General features: G+C 36.7%; 1 protein-coding gene across 3 annotated transcripts in view; it reads left to right on the top strand.

Moving 5' to 3' along the window:
• pamr1b (peptidase domain containing associated with muscle regeneration 1b) overlaps positions 1–21,019 on the top strand; it is a 295,871-nt gene that overhangs the window by 237,092 nt on the left and 37,760 nt on the right. For all 3 annotated transcript variants that reach the window (XM_052597023.1, XM_052597024.1, XM_052597025.1), the window contains exon 4: positions 14,437–14,551. In XM_052597023.1, the coding sequence (XP_052452983.1) occupies positions 14,437–14,551 (115 nt within the window). The remainder of the gene's footprint in view (positions 1–14,436; positions 14,552–21,019) is intronic.

Raw genomic sequence — 21,019 nt, 5'->3', positions numbered from 1 at the left:
TGAATTGTATATATTTTACTGATAAAATGACCCTCACTTAATTAGAATAACAAGCTGAAGTATTTTGAACTGTATATTAAGAATAATTCTTTATAGGCTTTATGGACAGATAACGTTTTGAGTGACTCTTGAAGGTTCAGCACCACATCCTCTTTTACCACTGTTTAAAGAATTTATCTTACAGAACAGGTGTGAATGAATTTGGGATAGCTTGAATGGTTTTGCCGTGATGATTTTTTGAAATAATAGTAAAAAAGGAACCAGTAAATGTCTTTTTATTTTTTTAAAGTGCAGCTTCTAAACACTTAAAAAAAAAAAATGTACACATAGAAGACAAGTCATTCTGAGGCATATTTCCTCAGAATGACTGGTCTCATGACCATAGTTTCATGACTATACAACACTGTATGGATGATAGAAAATTAAAAAAAAACTATCATACATCTGATGTCACTCAGTCCCACTGTCACTGTGGGTAATGTGTGTGTGTGTGTGTGTGTGTTAAGTGAATTAGGTGTGAAACTATCAGGGTGCATTTAGTCTCCAGCGCCAACATTTTACAGAACTGCCACTTTCCTGGAGTCTCCAGAATTACTCGGTGTCAGGCTCTGAGAGACTTAAGATCCCAAAAAATGATTTAATTAGAATTCCATGAAGTATTGTGAAATACTATATATTAAGTCTTTATATATAGGCTTTATGAACAGATTAGAGTGACTCGTGAAGGACCAGCACCACCTCCTCTTGTTCGATGGTTTGAGGAATATATCTTCCAGAATCCAGGATTAAGATTTAGGAGCTCATTTTTATTCCACCTCCTTTCCTGAAAAGTCTGTCTTGCAGAATTGACTAAAAATTAATCTTCACATTAATTACTAATTATTTTGCAATTATTTTTGTCAGTTCTTCTTGACCTGTTTTTTTTTCTTCTTCTTTTCTGACCTCATGACCCAGTCAGTATTTTTTGTACAATGGTCAAGTCTTAACTTATCCATTTCTGTATTGCATTTGTGTTTGATATTTCTCATGGGTATTTCATAATTTTCGACCTTACAGTTTGAGTTAAAAGTCTATTTTAGCGCATTTCATCTGTAAAAGAAAACATGCCTAATAATTCTGCACACATGAATATAAGGAGTTTTTCTCTTCCAGCTTTCCTGGACTATTGTATAGCACTCATAAATGATTAAATAAAAAATAATGGTAGTTATTAAGATTTATATGGTTAGGAATTGGTAAAATGTGCTTGGAAAAAAATCACAATAAAACAATGTTTTAATGTTTAAGTTTGGAATATTAACTGACGTGAATGAATGCTATATAAATATTGTTCATGTTAACATAATGTTTATGAATGGAATCTTATTGTAAAGTGTTACTAAAGTTATACATATATATTGTTCTGTGAATGTGATTTTAAAGTCTAGATGATTCGGATTAACCCTTTAACTGCCATATCCTTTAAAACCTCACTGCCAGAGGGGTATTGTGAATGCATGTGCCCGCTGGGCACAGTTTACCTGATGCCACCGGGGTGGCGATGGCACTGGTGGCTTGAGCCCGCCATCGCTGCTTGCAGCTATATTTTCTAATTTAAGACTCCTCATGAGCTTAACAATTCAACATACAGATCAGGTTGTACTGATCCTATAGAGGTGTTAGCATGCACACATACAGATGAGATAGAAACTACATGGCCAAACATAACACCTTTTCAGAAGCATATAGAAAGTGTGATGGGTAATAATCTTGGTGAACTCTTTCATTCTATGTTTCAGTTTTAAAATATGTTGTATATTCGCATTGCTAGAGCATTCCAGTATTGTTGCAAACAATCAAAACAGTGATGGCTTAGCAATCAACATTGAGCCTTTAGATCAAGCAGAACTGAACCATTTGGGATTCCTCCAATCCCAAACAAACCACATTACCGTTAACAAACACATTAAAACATTATACCGAACCGACTACATCACAGGAGGAAAACAGACAGGGGGAGAAGCTTTTGGCTCTGGGGTCTAGACACCAATCCACCAAAGGTGTTGACCTAAATCACAAACATGAAAGCCAGAGGCCCAGACAACCTCCTTTTCAGAGGTGGATGTAGACCGGTCGGTAGCCACACTGTTGGTGTATAAGTATCAACATATACCATGCAGATCAAGCAAACATTGACCCTGTCAAGGTGTCAATACACTCACTTTTGCTCAGCCATTTTTTTCCAGGAAGAACCCAAACACCTCCTGACTGGAAGTGAGTTAACATGTCAGGAAGGAACTCCACAGAAACCCCCACAGCTCTGGTTAGAGATACAACCATCATATATCCAGTAATAAATACATCAAAAGTCAAATCTGACATCTGTTTGATCTTTTGATTTACACACACCTCTGTCATGTCAATCAAGGGTGACAGGACCCAGTGACATGGCAGTCACTGTGACAGACAGGTCATATAGCCATAAATCAATCCAAATCTGACCGTGTATACATTTGACATGTGACAACCTGTCAGTCAACGATGACTGGACCCCACATAAATCAAGCCATAAATCAGGGTCAAAAATCATCAATCTGACACAAAGTATATGATAACAATACACGTGTTTCGTGCAAGGCAGTTATTTATATAGTACATTTTATACACAATGCTATTTCAAAGTGCTTTACATTTAAAAATAAAATAGCAATAAAAAAACAAGGAATTTAAAAACTTTGAAAATGATTTAAAATGGATTTAAAACAGTTAAAAATAGAAAATGATTATACATAGAATATAGTGCAATCAGTTTGGACAGTGCACAGTGCTCATTCAGTAAATGCACAGCTAAACAGATTAATTTTGAGTCTGCATTTAAACGTGACTAATGTTTTAGCACATCTAATCTCTTCTGGAAACTGTATTTTCATTGGCATTTACATTTTTGATTGCACTTACTGGTGATTAAATTAATTGCCCTCCGCTAAGAAGGAGCCTGATTAATAAGCATTAATCCCTTCCTGCATTTATGTGTGAACTGTAGTTTGGATTTGAAGGAATTGCCCTGCTATAGGCTATTGCCTGCGCTAATTAGAGGGCAGCCCCAGCTGTTTTCACTTTAGGGTCTTAGACTGTGTTTTTATATGATGTCTGCGCTGATGCGGAGGCATCAGCGGAAGCATTCAGTCTCCTTGTGTGAAGACCAACAAGTGTAAAAACCTGCGACTTCACTAAGCACTGAAACAGGCAACAAACTTAAGTGCTGTTTATTATCTTTCCTTTATTCATTTTCCTTTTCTGTCCTCTCGTTCACCTCTATCATGTGTTTCAAAACCGTTCCTGTTGTGTCTGGAAAATGCTCTAATGTCACACACAGACGGCAACGCGACGTTGCAAACCTGCATCCTATACCTACATCCTCAACTGCACCTCTTTCTTTTAGTGATGGGACGTTCAATTCTTTTCCGCGAACCGGTTCTTTCGGACGGTTCAATTCAATAAACCGGTTGAAAAAAACGGTTCAGCGGTTCTTTTACGCTCGATGTAATGACGTCATTGGCGATGACGTAATGGCGTCAGGTCTATCAAACATTCAAATATATAAAGTCAGTAATCATAACTTTAGTCAGTTAAAAACCTCATTATCATGAAAAGTTTACATTTGAGTTTTGCAACAACACACCCAAATACAGTAACAGCAATAATGTGCATATGAGGATTTAAGTCTTGAAGATATCAAGTAAATAAATTAGTTGTCATCAGCGCAGAAACCATGATTCACTTACTAAACATAATCCATTGTGATGTATTTATTATTAAATGAACTTTCGTTTCGCCAGATTGCCCTTCATCCAAGCCCTCGAAATACCCACGCTCATAACATTAGCACAGAATCAGAATCAATCACCAAAAGAACCACTTCGGTTCAGACATGCTGAGAGTCAGTTGGCTGCACGCTGAATCGCGCATGCGCAGTATAATCAGCTCCTCGGTTTTAGAATCGGACGTGTCCGAAAGAAATGGTTTTCGGTTGAGTGTACTGATGATCCGAAAACCGATGCAACCGGTTCTTGACTCGAGAACGAGAATCGCTCTAACCGGCACGTGCTGCAGTTCAGTATCATCAGCTGCTCTACTCGTCATGTTCTGTTTTCTACAAACTCAATTTGTGAATGTGTCATCATTAACTACAAATACAGTACAGATATTTCATAAATCATCCCTTATTCCTATTAAACATTAGTGTCTTAAGAGTCTTAATTATTGTCCAACTTCCCCTGAAAACCCCTTTGGCCTACACATTATATACACAGATTGGAAACATGCATCTAAAAAAAAAAGAAAAAAAAAGAAATAAAATATAGTTATTTCATCACACTTTCCGATGTTTAACAAAATACTTAAAAAATATTACACGCATGCGCAGTATCATCAGCTCATCGCTTCTCAAATCGGACGCGTCCGACAGAAACGATTCTCGGTTGAGAGTACTAGTGACTCGCGTGTTCGTTCGTTATCTGGCTCGGCTCGGTGTTCATCTTCAGTTCTCTCTTCACAGCAGTTCAGTCAGTGTACTGTTTGAGTAAATGAATTACTCTGAGATATCGGTTTATTCTGACTCAGAGGGAGTGTCAGCCACATTAAACAAGTTAACAGCTTAAGTAATTTGTGGATTAATGCTTATTGGAGACCCGAACCGTTTCAAACGATTCAGTTCGATTTGGTGAACTGGTTCAACCGGTTCACTAAGAAGATCCAGTTAAATTGAACGATTCATTCATGAATCGGCCATCACTACTTTCTTTCTCTATGGGTCTCTGGAACTGTCAGTCAGCTGTCCACAAAGCAGACTTCATTTCTGCTTTTTCCTTAAACTCCACACTCAGCATCTTGGGCTTGACTGTATCTTTCTCTCACAGCCACTGTCAGGTTGGCTGGGATGGGGGCACTGGTCTTCTCATTTCTTTCAATTGGAAATACTCAACACACTCTCCCCTATAAAACCATAAGTCATTTGAATCTCATGTGATCACGGTAACAGCTCCTTTAAAACTCCAGCTTGTGTTAATTTACTGCCCTCCTGGGCAAATTCTAGGCACCTTCCCCGAGGAGCTGAATAGCCTGCTGTCCTCATTCCCAGAGGATGGCAGTGCACTTTTAGTCTTTGGCGACTTCAACATTCATCTGCACAAGCCCTATGCTACAGACTTCCATTCACTCCTTGCTTCATTTGATCTCAAACGCCTTACCACAAGCACAGACAAATCAGGCAACCAGCTCGACTTAATTTACACATGCAATTGCAGTCAACATTCTGTTAAAAACCCTACATATCGCTTACCATTACTTCATTACATTTAAACTACATTTTGCTGCATGTGTGATCCCACCCCCCATACTGGTCACTTTTAGATGAAACCTTCACTCTCTTTCCCCCTCCTATCTTTCCTCCGTAGTATCCTCCTCTCTTCCCTCACCTACCCATTTCTCATCTCATCTAGCCTGAATGCACAGTAAGTTGATTTGAATAAAACCGTCTGCTAAATGCATGCATTTATTTAAAAAAAATATATATACAGTGTGTGTGTGTGTGTGTGTGTGTGTGTGTGTGTGTGTGTATGTGTGTATATATATATATATATATATATATATATATATATATATATATATATATATATATATATATATTTATATATATATATATATTTATATGAGATAGAGAGAGAGAGAGAGAAGAGAGAGAGAGAGAGAGAGAGAGAGAGAGAGAGAGAGAGAGATTATTTCCGGGTCCAATACATAGCTGGTTTTCATGCACTTTGTCACAAAAGTCATATTTTTCCCATTTCCTACAATACTTCTTTTATTCTTTTTTTTTTATTATTATTTTTTCAGTAATTTAAATGTCTATTTCTAACTTTTACTGCCCTTTTTAATTAATTAATTTATAAATTAATAAAATATATAAATAAAGAAAAAGTTTATAAAGTGTACAATACACTGTGTGCACAATTATTAGGCAATTAGTATTTTTGGTGATTAATTTTTTTATTGTACAACTACAGTGCTCTTGGTCAATTCAAAATGTTAACAACCCCTCAAACCTGAACATTTAAGTAGTATAAGTGAAGTTTTGGCGTTCTTAAGAGAATATCTACATATACACCATTATTAGGCAACTATTAATGTACAGAATTATTATGCAACTAAATTAAAAATCAAAGATTTTCCCATCTGTCCTGTTTATTTTAACCTGTTTAAGTCAGAATAATAAACAAACTCAATTTACAAACAAACATTTCAGAAATTTCAAAAAGAAAACCTCAGTGACCAAAATTGCCACCCTTCTTTTCGATAACAGTCACAGTCGGTCAGTTTCTTGATCTGGTCAGAATCAACTTTTTGTGCAGCCGCAACCACAGCCTCCCAGACACTGTTCAGAGACATGTACGGTTTACCTTCACTGTAAATTTGCTGCTTAAGAAGGGCCCAGAAGTTCTCAATAGGGTTTAAGTCAGGTGAAGAAGGGGGCCATGTCATTAGTTTTCCATCTTTAAGGCCTTGAACACCTCGTACTTCTTTACACTCCAGGTAGGTTGCAGTTGTGGAATATGGCAGCACTGGAGGATAATGGGTTCCTAGTAGATTCACATTTGATTCTTCTCAAATCTTTGGCAGTTAATCTGCGTCTTTTCTTCCCGACACGTTTTTTGCAACCCTGTTGACTATTTGCTACAAAACGTTTGATGGTTCTGTGATCACGGCCCAAAATCTCAGATATTTCATGAGTGCTGCATCCCTGTGAAAGACTTTTTACAATTTTTGACTTTTCAAAGCCCGTTAAATCTCTTTTTTAGCCCATTCTGCCTGAGGAGAAGTATCTGCCTAATAATTATGCACACCTTGATATAGGGTGTTGATCTCCTTAGGCCACACCCTCCCTCATTACACAAATACACATCAGCTGAAATGCATTAAATCCAATAAGCATTCAAGTTTATACAGCTTGGACTTGGAAATTATTGATATTATTGGGCTGTGCAAAAATATGTGTTTGGTTGTGTGGGCCACTAGTTGAAAAAGGTTGGGAACCATTGCCTTATATTATAATCACATTGCACTTAAATCCTGTTAAAGGTGTAATCTGTTGAACGTCCTGCAGGTGACCACATAAATCTGTCTTCTTACAATGCACTTAGGGCTTTACAATTACTCCAGAGCACCCGTAGGTCTACGATGATTTTCAAGAGCTACTTGGGTTATTATAGCACAATTCTATAATAAGGGGGTTATCCATCTGTACAATAATATGACAGACCCATACTAGACATTACCAGCCAATTCCAAAGCAACACATACATGTTTGAGGTAAGGTTCTTTAATATAATTACTATTAATAAAACCATTAATAAAAAGTGTGCTGTTTATATTTAAGATATTGATCTGTGTCTCCATACTATAACTAATTCCAATAATCTTTCATAGCAGGAAAAACACACTTTGGAGAAAGTGAAGAGCTCCCCAAGGACAGGAAAAAGCAGCCCTTCTTGGGTGAAAAATATATATATATATATTTTTCTACTTCTTTGTTTCTACAGATGGAAACAGAGACTTGAGACTTAAAATAAAAAAATCTGTGGTTTACTCTCATGTCATTCCAAACCCATAAGACTTTCACTGTGTCTAAACCAGACGTGGACGGAGCAGTGCAACTGACGCTCCCGACCGTCAAGGCCTTTCTGGATCCTCTAACTTTTGGTTACATGGACAATCAACGGAGGGAAAGAAAGCTTTCAGGTTTCATTATGAAATATCTTAATTTGTGTTTCACTCTAAAAGAGTGCAAGTAAATGACAATTTTGATTCTGATTTCCTTGAAAAATTGAAGGGGGGTGAAATGCTCGTTTTCACTCAATATCCTGTTAATCTTGAGTACCTATAGAGTAGTACTGCATCCTTCATAACTCCAAAAAGTCTTTAGTTTTATTATATTCATAAAAGAAAGATAGTCTGTACCGATTTTTCCCGGAAAAACACGACCGGCTGGAGGCGTGACATGTGGGCGGAGCTAAAGAATCACGAGCGCCAGTAAGCTTTTGAGTTGAGAGCGTCTGGAAGCTGTGACATTACCTTGAGGAAAAAACCAACCAAAACAAACCATGGCTAACAGTCAGATTCAGCGTATATTTATGATCCAGAATCAGATCCAGAGGCTGAAATTTAACAAGAGCAGCAGCAACAACAGCGTCTCTATGTGGTATGTATTGAAACTGTATATATTTGCTTAGCGGTATTGGAAAATGACTAAGTTCCTCTTTAAGTCCTTCTTTTTTCTTTTTTTTTTAAAGCTGTACATGTGGAAAGTGCAGTTTGATGACAACATCGCATGTTGTTTACTTGATGTGCTTACGCGCCGATAGCTAAGTTAACAACACAGAGATATCTGAAGCAGTTTTACTCACCGCCTGCGGTTCCAACACACGATCGTGACCCTTTTTCGTTGGGATTGCATCATCCTTAAGAAATAAACGATGTGCAAATCCGTCACAAACTGGGCCTTGTTTGTAAAACAAGGATCTTCGAAATGCAGGGAACAAACACAAACACTTGCACAACTCCGTTGATGCTCTGTAAAAATAAACTCCATCCACTGGTCCCTTAATGCTGTTTCTCTTTTGGTAATCTGTGCAGGGTTGTCTTGCCCTGGCAACCAAAAACACACTCCTTTTGTGACTTTTGGCGACGCTCTCGCTCTGATCAGTGAAGTCTGTTGTGCTCTCAGTGCTCTGCTATACGGGAGCGCGCTCTTCCGGCAGAAGTGCCTCAGGACACATATAAGGAAATTCCGCTCCATCTAACGTCACACAGAGCCATACTCGAAAAAAAAACTTTCCCAAACTTGTGACAAAACGGAAGAGGTATTTTTGGAACAGAAATACTCCTTCAAACGTACAACTTAATTTTTGAAACTTTGTCCATGTTTAGCATGGGAATCCAACTCTTTAACAGTGTAAAAAACTCAGTATGCATGAAATAGCATTTCACCCCCCCCCCCCCCCCCCTTTAAGCTACAGATGATTTTCTAGGGAATTGATGATTTAAAAATAGCACCAAATATCAGAATTGTTGAAAAATGTACTGAAATCTATAATAATTATATTCTGGAATGTTATGTTTTTTATGTTTTAAAGCAATTTTCATTATTACCTGTTGTAATTTCTTCCTCAAATTCCAAAAGTGGAAATGTTGAAGATTTCAATGTGATGTAATAAACATTTAAAGATTGTTTGAATCTGAAGAGTGTTAAGTAATTCAGTGACATTTAAGGTCAAGAAATTGCTTAATATGTACAATGTATATTTGTATTTATCTGGATGTTAGGTTTAAAAATATGCAACAAAAAAAAAAAACTAATTAAGTCAATCCAACTAAATTTATACTGATAATTTGATGTATAATAATGTAAAATATATATTTGGTTGAAAGTTTCAGTTGACTATTTGTCATACTTATTTTTTTTCAGTTGAAAAGAAGTAAATCGATTACATGTAAGAAGTTGACTTAAGTTGATCCGGTCCCACTTTATATTAAGTGTCCTTAAGTACTATGTACTTACATAAAAAATAAGTACAATGTACTTATTGTGTTCATATTGTATTGTAAAACACTTGCTGCTATTGAGGTGGGATAGGGGTAAGGTTAGGGAGAGGGTTGGAGGTATGGGTAAGTTTAAGGGTGGGTTAAGGTGTAAAGTATGGGTCAACAGTGTAATTATAAATGTAATTACAGAAATTAAATACAGATGTAATTACATGTAGTTTTTTTTTTAAATATAAGTACAATGTAAAAACTTGTATGTACACAATAAGTACATTATACTAAATTATTAATTAAAATGTAAGTACATAGTAGTTAAGGCCACATTTTTTTTTCAGAGTAAGCTCTTTGCGCTGCATCACTAAAGAAAGGTGCCTATATATTTGATGGATAATAATAATCATCTTGTTGTCGTCAAAGGCATCATCAACAGCCGTTAGCAGCAGAAATAATCTACAACTACAACAATAGCCAACAGCAGCAGATAAGCAGATCTCTTCTGCCAAGACTAAATACATTAACACCCTCATAAGATTAAGTTTTAATCTAATTAATTACATTATGTGGTGATTAATTAAATTAATCACAAATTAATCACACATCAATTTTGGCTGAGATATTACTCCCAAAAGATAATTTAAAGTCATTGTTGTGTAAAGCATCAAACAAAAATGACTAAAATTAGGTTATGCAATAAATATTAAGTTTGATAAAATGTATTACATATATTCTTTCGGACAATGAGGGTGAGTAAATGATGACACAATTGTATTATTTGGGTGGGTGAACTATACCTTAAAAAAAATATATATATATATATATATATATATATATATATATATATATATATATATATATATATATATATATATATATATATATAATGTATGTTAATATGTATATTGTGTTCCTGTAGCTCAATTGGTAGAGCACTGTGTTCTCAAGGTTGGGGGGTCGATTCCACGGGAACATATGGCATGATAGGTAAAAATTGATAGCCTGAATGCACTTTAAGTCGCTTTGGATAAAAGCATGTGCTAAATGCATTAATTTAATTAAAATGTAATATAGAGTACAGACCAAAAGTCTGGGGACACCTCCTCATTCAAAGAGTTTTCTTTATTTTCATGACTATGAAAATTGTAGATTCACACTGAAGGCATCAAAACTATGAATGAACACATGTGGAATTATATATGGAATTATATACATAACAAAAAAGTGTGAAACAACTGAAAATATGTCATATTGCAGGTTCTTCAAAGTAGCCACCTTTTGCTTTGATTACTGCTTTGCACACTCTCAGCATTCTCTTGATGAGCTTCAAGAGGTAGTCACCTGAAATGCTCTTCCAACAGTCTTAAAGGAGTTCCCTTCAGTTCCCCGAGAGATGCTTAGTTCTTGTTGGCCCTTTTGTCTTCTGTCTGCGGTCCAGCTCACCCCTAAACCATCTGGATTGGGTTCAGGTCCGGTGACTGTGGAGGCCAGGGCCCTCATTTATCAACAGTGTGTAGAAAAGGTTCTATATTTTGTCCAACGAATGAAATTTAGAATGTGCCGAAGTACAAGAAAATCTGCATTTATCAAATGTGCGCACGCAGTTCTTACGCACATGAGTAAGCAATCATTGTTGATAAATACCACATGTGCATTAGTACCATTCTCGTTCACATTCATGGTCATTAGCATTTGGAAACGCCTCCAATTAACCATATATGGTGACAACACTTCCCTTTAAAAATTACGTGATTGTGTTTTTTCCTCACTGCAATAATGGCAAAGAGAACAAAGAAGAGGAACTTCACAAACACAGAATTAGAGATACTTGTAAATGAAGTTGAATCCAACCAACAGATATTGTTTAGTTCGTTCACTGCAGGAGGAATTACAAATGAAAAAAAAATGCTGAATGGGAGAATGTCACCAATGCAGTTAATTCCGTTGGGTCTGAGGAGAGAACTGTCCCAGAAATTAATTAAAAATGGTTTGATATTAAAGTATTGGCTAAAAAACGTGTCACAGCACACAGATGAGAAATGTCCGCAACTGGAGGAGGACAGACAACAACGGAACTTTCCCCATTGGACAACCGCATAGCCTGCATCATCAGAGACACGGCTCTGTCCGGGATTACTAAGGACCGTGACACTGATGCTCTTGCGACAGAACAAACCGGGCCATCTAACACCCAAAGTGAAGGTAAAATAAACCAACTGGAATAGGATATTGTGTTTGCATACATTTTATTTCAATTTGTAAACTTTTAATAAAATCATTCATAGGATAAACTCAATTAAATTAATGTGAACATGTGTTTCCTTAGCGACGCCCGTTGTGCTTGAGGAGCTTGAGGAGCCGGGCCCATCCATTGCCTCTTCCATGCGCCATGCGCCAAGAGTGCTGAGTGAGGCGGTGCTACGAAATCAAGAGGAAACAACAAAATCCATTAATGGCCTAAAGGATCAACTGAGCAACATAACGAATGTATTGATTCAAATCAACGAGTCTCTGAAACAGATACAATTGCTAATAAACCATAAAACGCTGACTAATGTGATTTCAGTTATTTGTTTCCACGAAGCTGCAAAACACAAAATGAGATCGCTGTAATGTTTCTGCACTCGACCAATGGCCAGACTTACCTAAAATGTCTGTATGATCCTCTGTCTTGTCTGAATGCCAGCGGCATTAGGAGGTGGCAGGGGCACTGCATCGGGGCATAGGGCCGTCTGGTCTTGGGGGTTACTGCAGAGGGATGCCGGTCTGATGACCAAGTTGTGTAGCACACTGCAAGCCGTGATGATTTTGCATGCTTTTTCTGGCTGATACTGCAGTGTCCCTCCCATGCTTGACAGACTCAGCCATCGTCCTTTCAGCAGGCTCAACTGTGCTCCTTGAGCGCGCAAGATAAGCCATTGCACTGAGACAAATATATTTCACATCTGTCTTTTATAGGGTTTGAAACCAATTAAGCATCGTGTTTAAAACTAGACAAATTATAAATTGAGTGTTTTAAAGGAAACACAGGACATATGTGGATTGCTTAATGCTTACTGTGACACTCTTAAATGCTTTTTATGTGTAGTGTCGCTATTCTACCACTAGATTATCTGCGTAAGCATGCTCAGAGGTGTGCTTATATTTACACACATTTCTACGTATAAGTACAACTTGGTGAATCCCACACTTTGCGTGAAATTGTTCTTACGCACTCAATACGCACAAATCTGTCCGTACGCACCATTGATAAATGAAGGCCCAGGTCATCTGGCGCAGCACCCCATCACTCTCCTTCTTGCTCAAATAGCCCTTGATGCCTTCAGTGTGAATCTACAATTTTCATAGTCATGAAAATAAAGAAAACTCTTTGAATGAGAAGGTGTGTCCAAATTTTGGTCTGTACTATATATATATATATATATATATATATATATATATATATATATATATATATATATATATATATATATATATATAATTATTATTACTATAGAAATAAGAAATTATTTATTTAATGAAATGATACTCTAAATAATAAACTAAAACTGCCTTAATGATTAAGTCATCGAATAATTTATTCATTCATTTGATTCGTTCAAATGGCTGATTCATTCAGGAGTGAAATAAATGGTTCTTTAAGGATGGTCCATTGAATCATAAGGGTTTTTTGACTCCATCAGACCGACTGGTGACATCGAAGTACCGCGAGAGAGATTAGTGAGCAGATGACTCTGCATGCTTTTGAATCACTTTTGCCCCACATAATGTACATTATTATTTCTCCTCTATGCCCTGCCTTTCTGAAACACATAGATTTGTTAAAAAGCTCATCGTCCACGGTAAAAGCCAATCTGCCGATCCTTAGTGTGATGTTGGTGTACTTCCTCAGTAACCAGCTTGGATCAGCTCTATGTATGACAAAGCCGATATCGTCCTCTTTTGGAAAGTCAAAGTTGTTTCGTTTTCACAATGAAACACGGCATCTCAACAATATGACGGCAAAAACAATACTATAATGAGAATAAAAGCTACGCCCTCCTTTCTTTGCATGAACATTTGGGCAGCATTTAGGAGGACATGGACAAGTCTTAAATTTGATAAAGAACAAATCTTTGGATTTGAGACTTTAGTCTTTGGAACTTTAAAGATCTTCTTTATGCACCAAGAGCTTTTAACAATTTAAATCGCATCATATGACCCCTTTAAGTGTCCCCAACTAAACAAGCCAGAGGCAACAGCGGCAAGGAACCGAAACACCATCAGTGACAGAATGGAGAAAAAAAGCTTGAGAGAAACCAGGCTCAATCGGGGGCCAGTTCTCCTCTTGCCAGACGAAACCAGCAGTTCAATGTATAAGATCAGTATCAAATTTGCACTCATGTGATATTGCACTTAGCCTATTGCTCATGTGACATTGCTTGACTATATGATGTAAACATGAGACAAAAACTCAAACGGGCATTTTTGCCCTATATCTTGAATTTTAGGTACATTCTAATTATGTTCTCTAGGCTGTATCATGGAGTGAGTTGTTGCCCTGCCTCATATTTGTCATCAATTAACTGTATGAAATGTCAGATGACCCACGTAGGTCTGGGGAGGGGGCAAGTGCATTTAATGTGTCATTTTAAAGCATTATTTTTCATCGACAAGAGTTCAAATGTTGATTTTCATAAAAGTTGTTGGTTTTCTCAGACTGTGGCCTTCCTTATTTCCAGACATATGGCATCAGCCTTACAACAGTTCACTAAATATCACTCACTACTGTTCTTGCTGCTTAAATGTCTTGACTTGTGACAAGTATTGTAATTGCTTTTAATGCATTTGACACAGCAACTTTACTGACTTTATCTACTTTTTTAGCATGTGGAGGAGTGATTCATAAGAGGCAAGGTCACCTGGTTCTTGAGAGTTACCCAAACAATGCCCACTGTGAGTGGACATTAAAAGTAGACCGGCCTTTCACCATTGATCTAAGGTGAGAACTGATATCACACACACACACACACACACACACACACACATTAGATAAAGTGGGACATTCCAAAGACTTATAGTGTCTATGTATATAGTTTCTATTTCAATATAGTTCAGATGCAAAAACATCTAAGTGCTGTTTAAAATTTTCTTCTAAAATGAACATTTCCATCAGGCTCCTATGTATAGGTTCAGTAATTTCACTTTAATGGCAATGAATAGGTTAGTTTAATTGCCATTTAAGTGAAAGGACTTTTTTAAATTGATTCAGCTCATTCCTGGGTACACATTTGTCCCAGAAATATGTCACACACACACACACGCACACACATTTGTTTCTGTGAATTGTGGAGGCTTTCCATAGACTTCTATTATTTTTATACTGACCAAACAATATATGGACCCACTTTATATAAAGTGGCCTTAACTACTATGTACTTACATTTTAATTAATAATTTAGTACAATGTACTTATTGTGTACATACATGTTTTTACATTTTACTTATATTTAAAAAAAAACTACATGAAATACATCTGTAATTAATTTCTGTAATTACATTTATAATTACACTGTTGACCCATACTTTACACCTTAACCCACCCTTAAACTTACCCATACCTCCAACCCTCTCCCTAACCTTACCCCTATCCCACCTCAATAGCAGCAAAAGTGTTTTACAATACAATATGAACACAATAAGTACATTGTACTTATTTTTTATGTAAGTACATAGTAGTTCAGGCCACCTAATATAAAGTAGGACCCAATATTTTCTATCTCATAACCCTAAACCTACCCCTTACAGAAAACCTGTTTGCATTGTTACACTTTCATTCAACTTAATTAGCTATTTTTATATATATATATATTTACCTTGTGGGTACCACAGGCCAATCATGGAATCCCCAATGTCAGCCCCGCTGCAACTGGAGTGGTTAGGAAAAGCTCAGGCACAGTTGTACAGGGGTACTAGACAGTGCTAAATACCCTCAAGCAAAAGCAATTACAGATCTGGCAAAATATCCAATGTGTTTTTGCAGCACTGAGCAATGTAGCCATTCACAGACATGTGTTGATTTCTTCAATACAATGGCCAATCAGAAACTTAAGAATTTTCATAATTCAATCACAGCTGAAAGCACTTTATTTTTCCACGCTTGTGAACCATCTCATAAATGCAGACATGAGGTAAATAAGAGATTCATTGTATAGTTTAGAGAGCTTTACTAAGATGAGTGATGCTTAGAGTGATAACAAAGGGAGCACGCTTTGCACTCTTGATCGTTTATTTTTTCCTCATGTCTCACCTTTAGTAACAACAGTTTAAAATGGACAAATTTCAAGTAACATGGGAAAAAGACAGAAAACTTAGAAAAACTTTCAAAGCTTTCAAAGCTCCACAATTTGGTAAAGCAAAAAGATTCCCAGACTCATGAGTCTTACGTCACACATGCACACACTCACACAAAAACCATGAGGAAACAATTTTCCTGGCCTTGCACATATTTTCCTACAGAGATAGTTATAGAGAAACACTCATAAACACCCAGAAGCACACATATATAATATAGATGGCAAAAGTTAAAAGATGGGGTAGCTTGGATGTGAGGGATCCAAAGTGATTTTCTGAGCCCTTTTCCTCACTCTGGATGTATACAGTTTTTGAAGGGTGGGCAGGGGAGCACCAATAATCCTTTCAGCAGTCCGAACAGTTCTCTGTAGTCTTCTGATGTCCGATTTTGTAGCTGAACCAAACCAGACAGTTATTGAAGTACACAGTACAGACTCAATGCAGCTGAACAGAACTGTTTCAGCAGCTCCTGTGGCAGATTAAACTTCCTCAGCTAATGAAAGAAGTACAACCTTTGTTGGGCCTTTTTAACAGTCAATAGCTGTGTCCCAAAGTTAAGTGCATGAACTCCGGAGTGCGCATTGAAGTGTGAATGCATCATAGCGACGCTACAAAGGCTGTCCCAAACTGAAGTGTGTGGACTCCGAACTACACTCAACTTTGAGACACAGCTATTGTGATTGTCCCACTTCAGGTCCTGAGAGATGGTGGTTCCCAGGAATCTGAATGACTCCACTGCAGTCACAGTGCTGTTCATGATGGTGAGTGGGGAAAGTGCAGGGGGGTTTCTCCTAAAGTCTACGATCATCTCCACTGTTTGAGCGTGTTCAGCTCCAGGTTGTTAAGACTGCACCAGACAGCCAGCTCTTTTACCTCCTGTCTGTAAGCAGACTCGTCACCGTCCTGGATGGACCAATGATCATAGTGTCCTCTGCAAACTTCAGGAGCTTGACAGAAGGGTCTTTAGAGGTTCAGTCAAACAGTGTGTCAATAATGCAAAATGACCTTTAAAGGCAGTTCATCATTGAATTCAGTTATGTCATCATCTCAGTTAAATAGTATCTGTGCAATCATTTGCTATCAAGTCAACGATATCGCTGTTAATGAAGTGACCCCAACTAAGGACGACAGCGGCAAGGAACCGAAACTCCATCGGTGACAGAATGGAGAAAAAAACCTTGGAAGAAAACCAGGCTCAGTTGGGGGTCAGTTCTCCTCTGACCAGACGAAACCAGTAGTTCAATTCCAGGCTGCAGCAAAGTCAGATTGTGCAGAAGAATCATCTGTTTCCTGTGGTCTTGTCCTGGTGCTCCTCTGAGACAAGGTCTTTACAGGGGATCTGTATCTGGGCTCTAGTTGTCCTGGTCTCCGCTGTCTTTCAGGGCAGTAGAGGTCCTTTCTAGGTGCTGATCCACCATCTGGTCTGGATACGTACTGGATCCGGGTGACTGCAGTGACCCTCTGCTCTGGACACAGACTGGATCTGGTGGCCACGGTGACCTCGGAATAAGAGAGAAACAGACTAATATTAGCGTAGATGCCATTCTTCTAATGATGTAGAAAGTACGGTGTTATGTGAAGTGTTCCCGGTTCCAGTTTACCTAATTAATGCAGCCTAAAAAATCCTTTAACGGATTTGGATATTAAAAGCATATTAGTATGTTATGTGTAAGTCAGGTTAAAGAGATGGGTCTTTAATCTAGATTTAAACTGCAAGAGTGTGTCTGCCTCCCGAACAATGTTAGGTAGGTTATTCCAGAGTTTAGGCGCCAAATAGGAAAAGGATCTGCCGCCCGCAGTTGATTTTGATATTCTAGGTATTATCAAATTGCCTGAGTTTTGAGAACGTAGCGGACGTAGAGGAGTATAATGTAAAAGGAGCTCATTCAAATACTGAGGTGCTAAACCATTCAGGGCTTTATAAGTAATAAGCAATATTTTAAAATCTATACGATGTTTGATAGGGAGCCAGTGCAGTGTGGACAGGACCGGGCTAATATGGTCATACTTCCTGGCTCTAGTAAGAACTCTTGCTGCTGCATTTTGGACTAGCTGTAGTTTGTTTACCAAGCGTGCAGAACAACCACCCAATAAAGCATCACAATAGTCTAACCTTGAAGTCATAAATGCATGGATTAGCATTTCTGCATTTGACATTGAGAGCATAGGCCGTAATTTAGATATATTTTTGAGATGGAAAAATGCAGTTTTACAAATGCTAGAAATGTGGCTTTCTAAGGAACGTGGCTTTCATTTGTCTAATTACCATCTCTATAGCTGGCCATCAGCACATCAACACGTATTTTCATTGTAATTCATTGTAAATGCTGCATTACTAGTAATCTCAGGATGTTCTGTAATTGGCATACCAAGTTAAATCTTTTTTTATTTTTCTTATTTTTCTTACTCAAATTATTCTTATTGTATTTTTCTATTGCTCAAATAAGCTTTTTGTTATTCTTCAAGAATCTCTACTGCAATCCCAGTATTACTCAAGTGATCTCTTATAGCCACTTGTGTTCCCTTGTGTATGACCAGTCTCTGCATCTCCTTTGATCTCCTCCTCATAATCTCTGTGAAAGTAGAAAACCATACCACTCACCTGGATCCATCCTGGTAGTCTTCCCATCACCACTCCATACCCTATAAAGTAAAATCCATTTTTCTTCAACTTCATCCTGTCACGGAAGAAGCAATCTCCAACATCCCTCCCTAACTCACCTCGCTCACCATAGCCTAATTTCTGATTACCTGCAGCTGTCACCATAACTGCGCGAATCAAGGTCACAACATAGGCTCCAAACACACAGAGACGGGATTAGCTGTATACATAAATATTTTCTATTGTATAAGTGTTTCATCGAGACTATTTTAAAAAAAATGGTCCCAGGGTGGACTAATATGGAAGTGACACCTTTGCGTTTTCGTGTGTACCGCCAATCTGTATATTTTGAGAAACGATAATGTCATCACCCCCCCGTCTTGACCCTTAGTCAGACACTGTTACGTCACATACACAACATCACAACGGCAGACATGCTTGTGTTCATGATGCAGAATCTACTGAGCCTACTAGCTTTACTAACTGTGAGGGGAAGCAGGTCAATTTAGGGAATTATGTATGCTTTATAGGGGATTAAGGAATGCTTTATAGGGAATTTAGAAAGAATCACTGTTTACGGCTGATCACTGAAACGGCCAGCGATTCATTGAATGAGTTGCAGAACATCAACTCTGCAATGGATATCAATATCAAAAATATAGTGAAAACACTATTTATTAGTATGGCAACCAAGCTATCTTTTAAGCACCAAACCCAAGATAAATCTCTTAATCTAAGATCTATACACTAATCTTTCACATTAACACCCCTAGTGAAAAATAAATATATTTTACATACAGTTAAGTATATTTATTTCATTATAGGTATACTGAAAGTGTGTATAGTGTATTTCAAATCTGAGAATGATTTGCATGAAACTTGAATGAGAATTAATCTTATTTTAAAATGATGATGATGATAATATTTTTCTTAAAGATGAGATTTTCATTTTTGGCAAACCAAAGAAAATATGAGGTATGAATTGAAACATCCAGGGCTAGGTTTCCCGATAACGATTGATCTTAGTACTTCTATGAGTTTTTTCTATGAGTAAATTTATAGTTGTTTGTTATTGTTTCACGTGCGTTTTTAATGTATTTAAATCAATCGCATGTAGCACTGCTTTAAGTGCTACTTAGGAGTCGCTATCCGTTTATCAAGTACTGAAATTTCACCTTATAGAATTGCTCTTAATTGTAGTAAATGATCATTTATTGATGCTAAAATAATGCTGCGTTCAAGACAGACAACTTGTGTACAATAACTATAATACAATACAATATTATATTATAGTGTATAATATTATACTTTACAAAATATACAATGTACTTTTAAACATTATAGAGAGAGAGAGAGAGATGTTATTTCTGGGTCTAATACTTATTACCACACAATTTTTTTAATGATAATTATTCTACTGTGCAAAGGCAAAAGACCGTAACTTCAATTTTTATCAAATTAGTTATCAATATTTTTGTGACATTCAAGACATCCTTTATCATGTCCATAAGTATTCTGATTTAATTTAGTTGTTTTTTCTGAGAAAATAATGAGTCATCTCAACCAGGTCTTTGAGAAAGCCCAGGAGAAGCCAAGGCAGAACACCAGTTATGGCACTTTCACTTTAATTGGAACGCTCAAATTGAGTTTCGGCATGCTGACTTTGTCTAGCCGAGCATCAAAATGAAGTAACCGTGTTTGCAATTAAAATGTGGCAGACTTTAATAGACAGTAAAAAAAAAAAAAATTTAATGGCAAAACACTGTAACTTTGCCATTGAATTTATTTTTTTTACTGTCTATTAAAGTCCGCCGCATTTTAATTATGGTGTAGACAACCGAATTAGATCCCGATCTACCAAACAGCTCCATATAACAAACACTGTAAAGACTAGATACCTTGGTAGCAATATGTAATTATGAATAACATTTAAAGCTTTGTATTTTTTTTTTTATAAACAATTTTTGTAATACAGATTTTTCACCAGGCTGTCAGTTTCACCTGGCTGTCAACTATTTTTTTACTATTATTTTTACTATTATTTTTTTTAAATCAATAAATTTGAGATGCTTTTTATTACATTTTAATGGTGCCATTAAATTGGAATCCAAAAATGAATATATTATTATTATTATTATTATTATTATTATTGTCTGGATTCCAATGTAATGGCACCATCAAAAATGTAATAAAAACCATTTCAAATTCATTAAAAAAAAATTGTTTAAAAACATATTAAGTAAAATTGTTGATTTTTGGGGGGAAATTAATTGCTTAGATTAATCGATTAATTGATAAGTTAGTCAATAGATTAATCGAAACAAAAGTAGTCATTAGTAGCAGCCCTAATTAATTAATTAATTCATTCATTAATTAATTAATTCATCAATTCATTCAGTGGGGGATTTGCAAATTAAACAATTTAATTGGTTAAATATTCAATTCAATTCAAGTTTATTTGTATAGTGCTTTTTACGATACAAATCATTGCAACTTTACAAAAAAAAAGTACGT

Source organism: Carassius gibelio, chromosome B25 (genome assembly GCF_023724105.1).
Source record: "Carassius gibelio isolate Cgi1373 ecotype wild population from Czech Republic chromosome B25, carGib1.2-hapl.c, whole genome shotgun sequence".
Classification (NCBI taxonomy): Eukaryota; Metazoa; Chordata; class Actinopteri; order Cypriniformes; family Cyprinidae; genus Carassius; species Carassius gibelio.
Note: the sequence above shows the minus strand (reverse complement) of the source record. Positions and strands in the feature narration are given on the sequence as shown.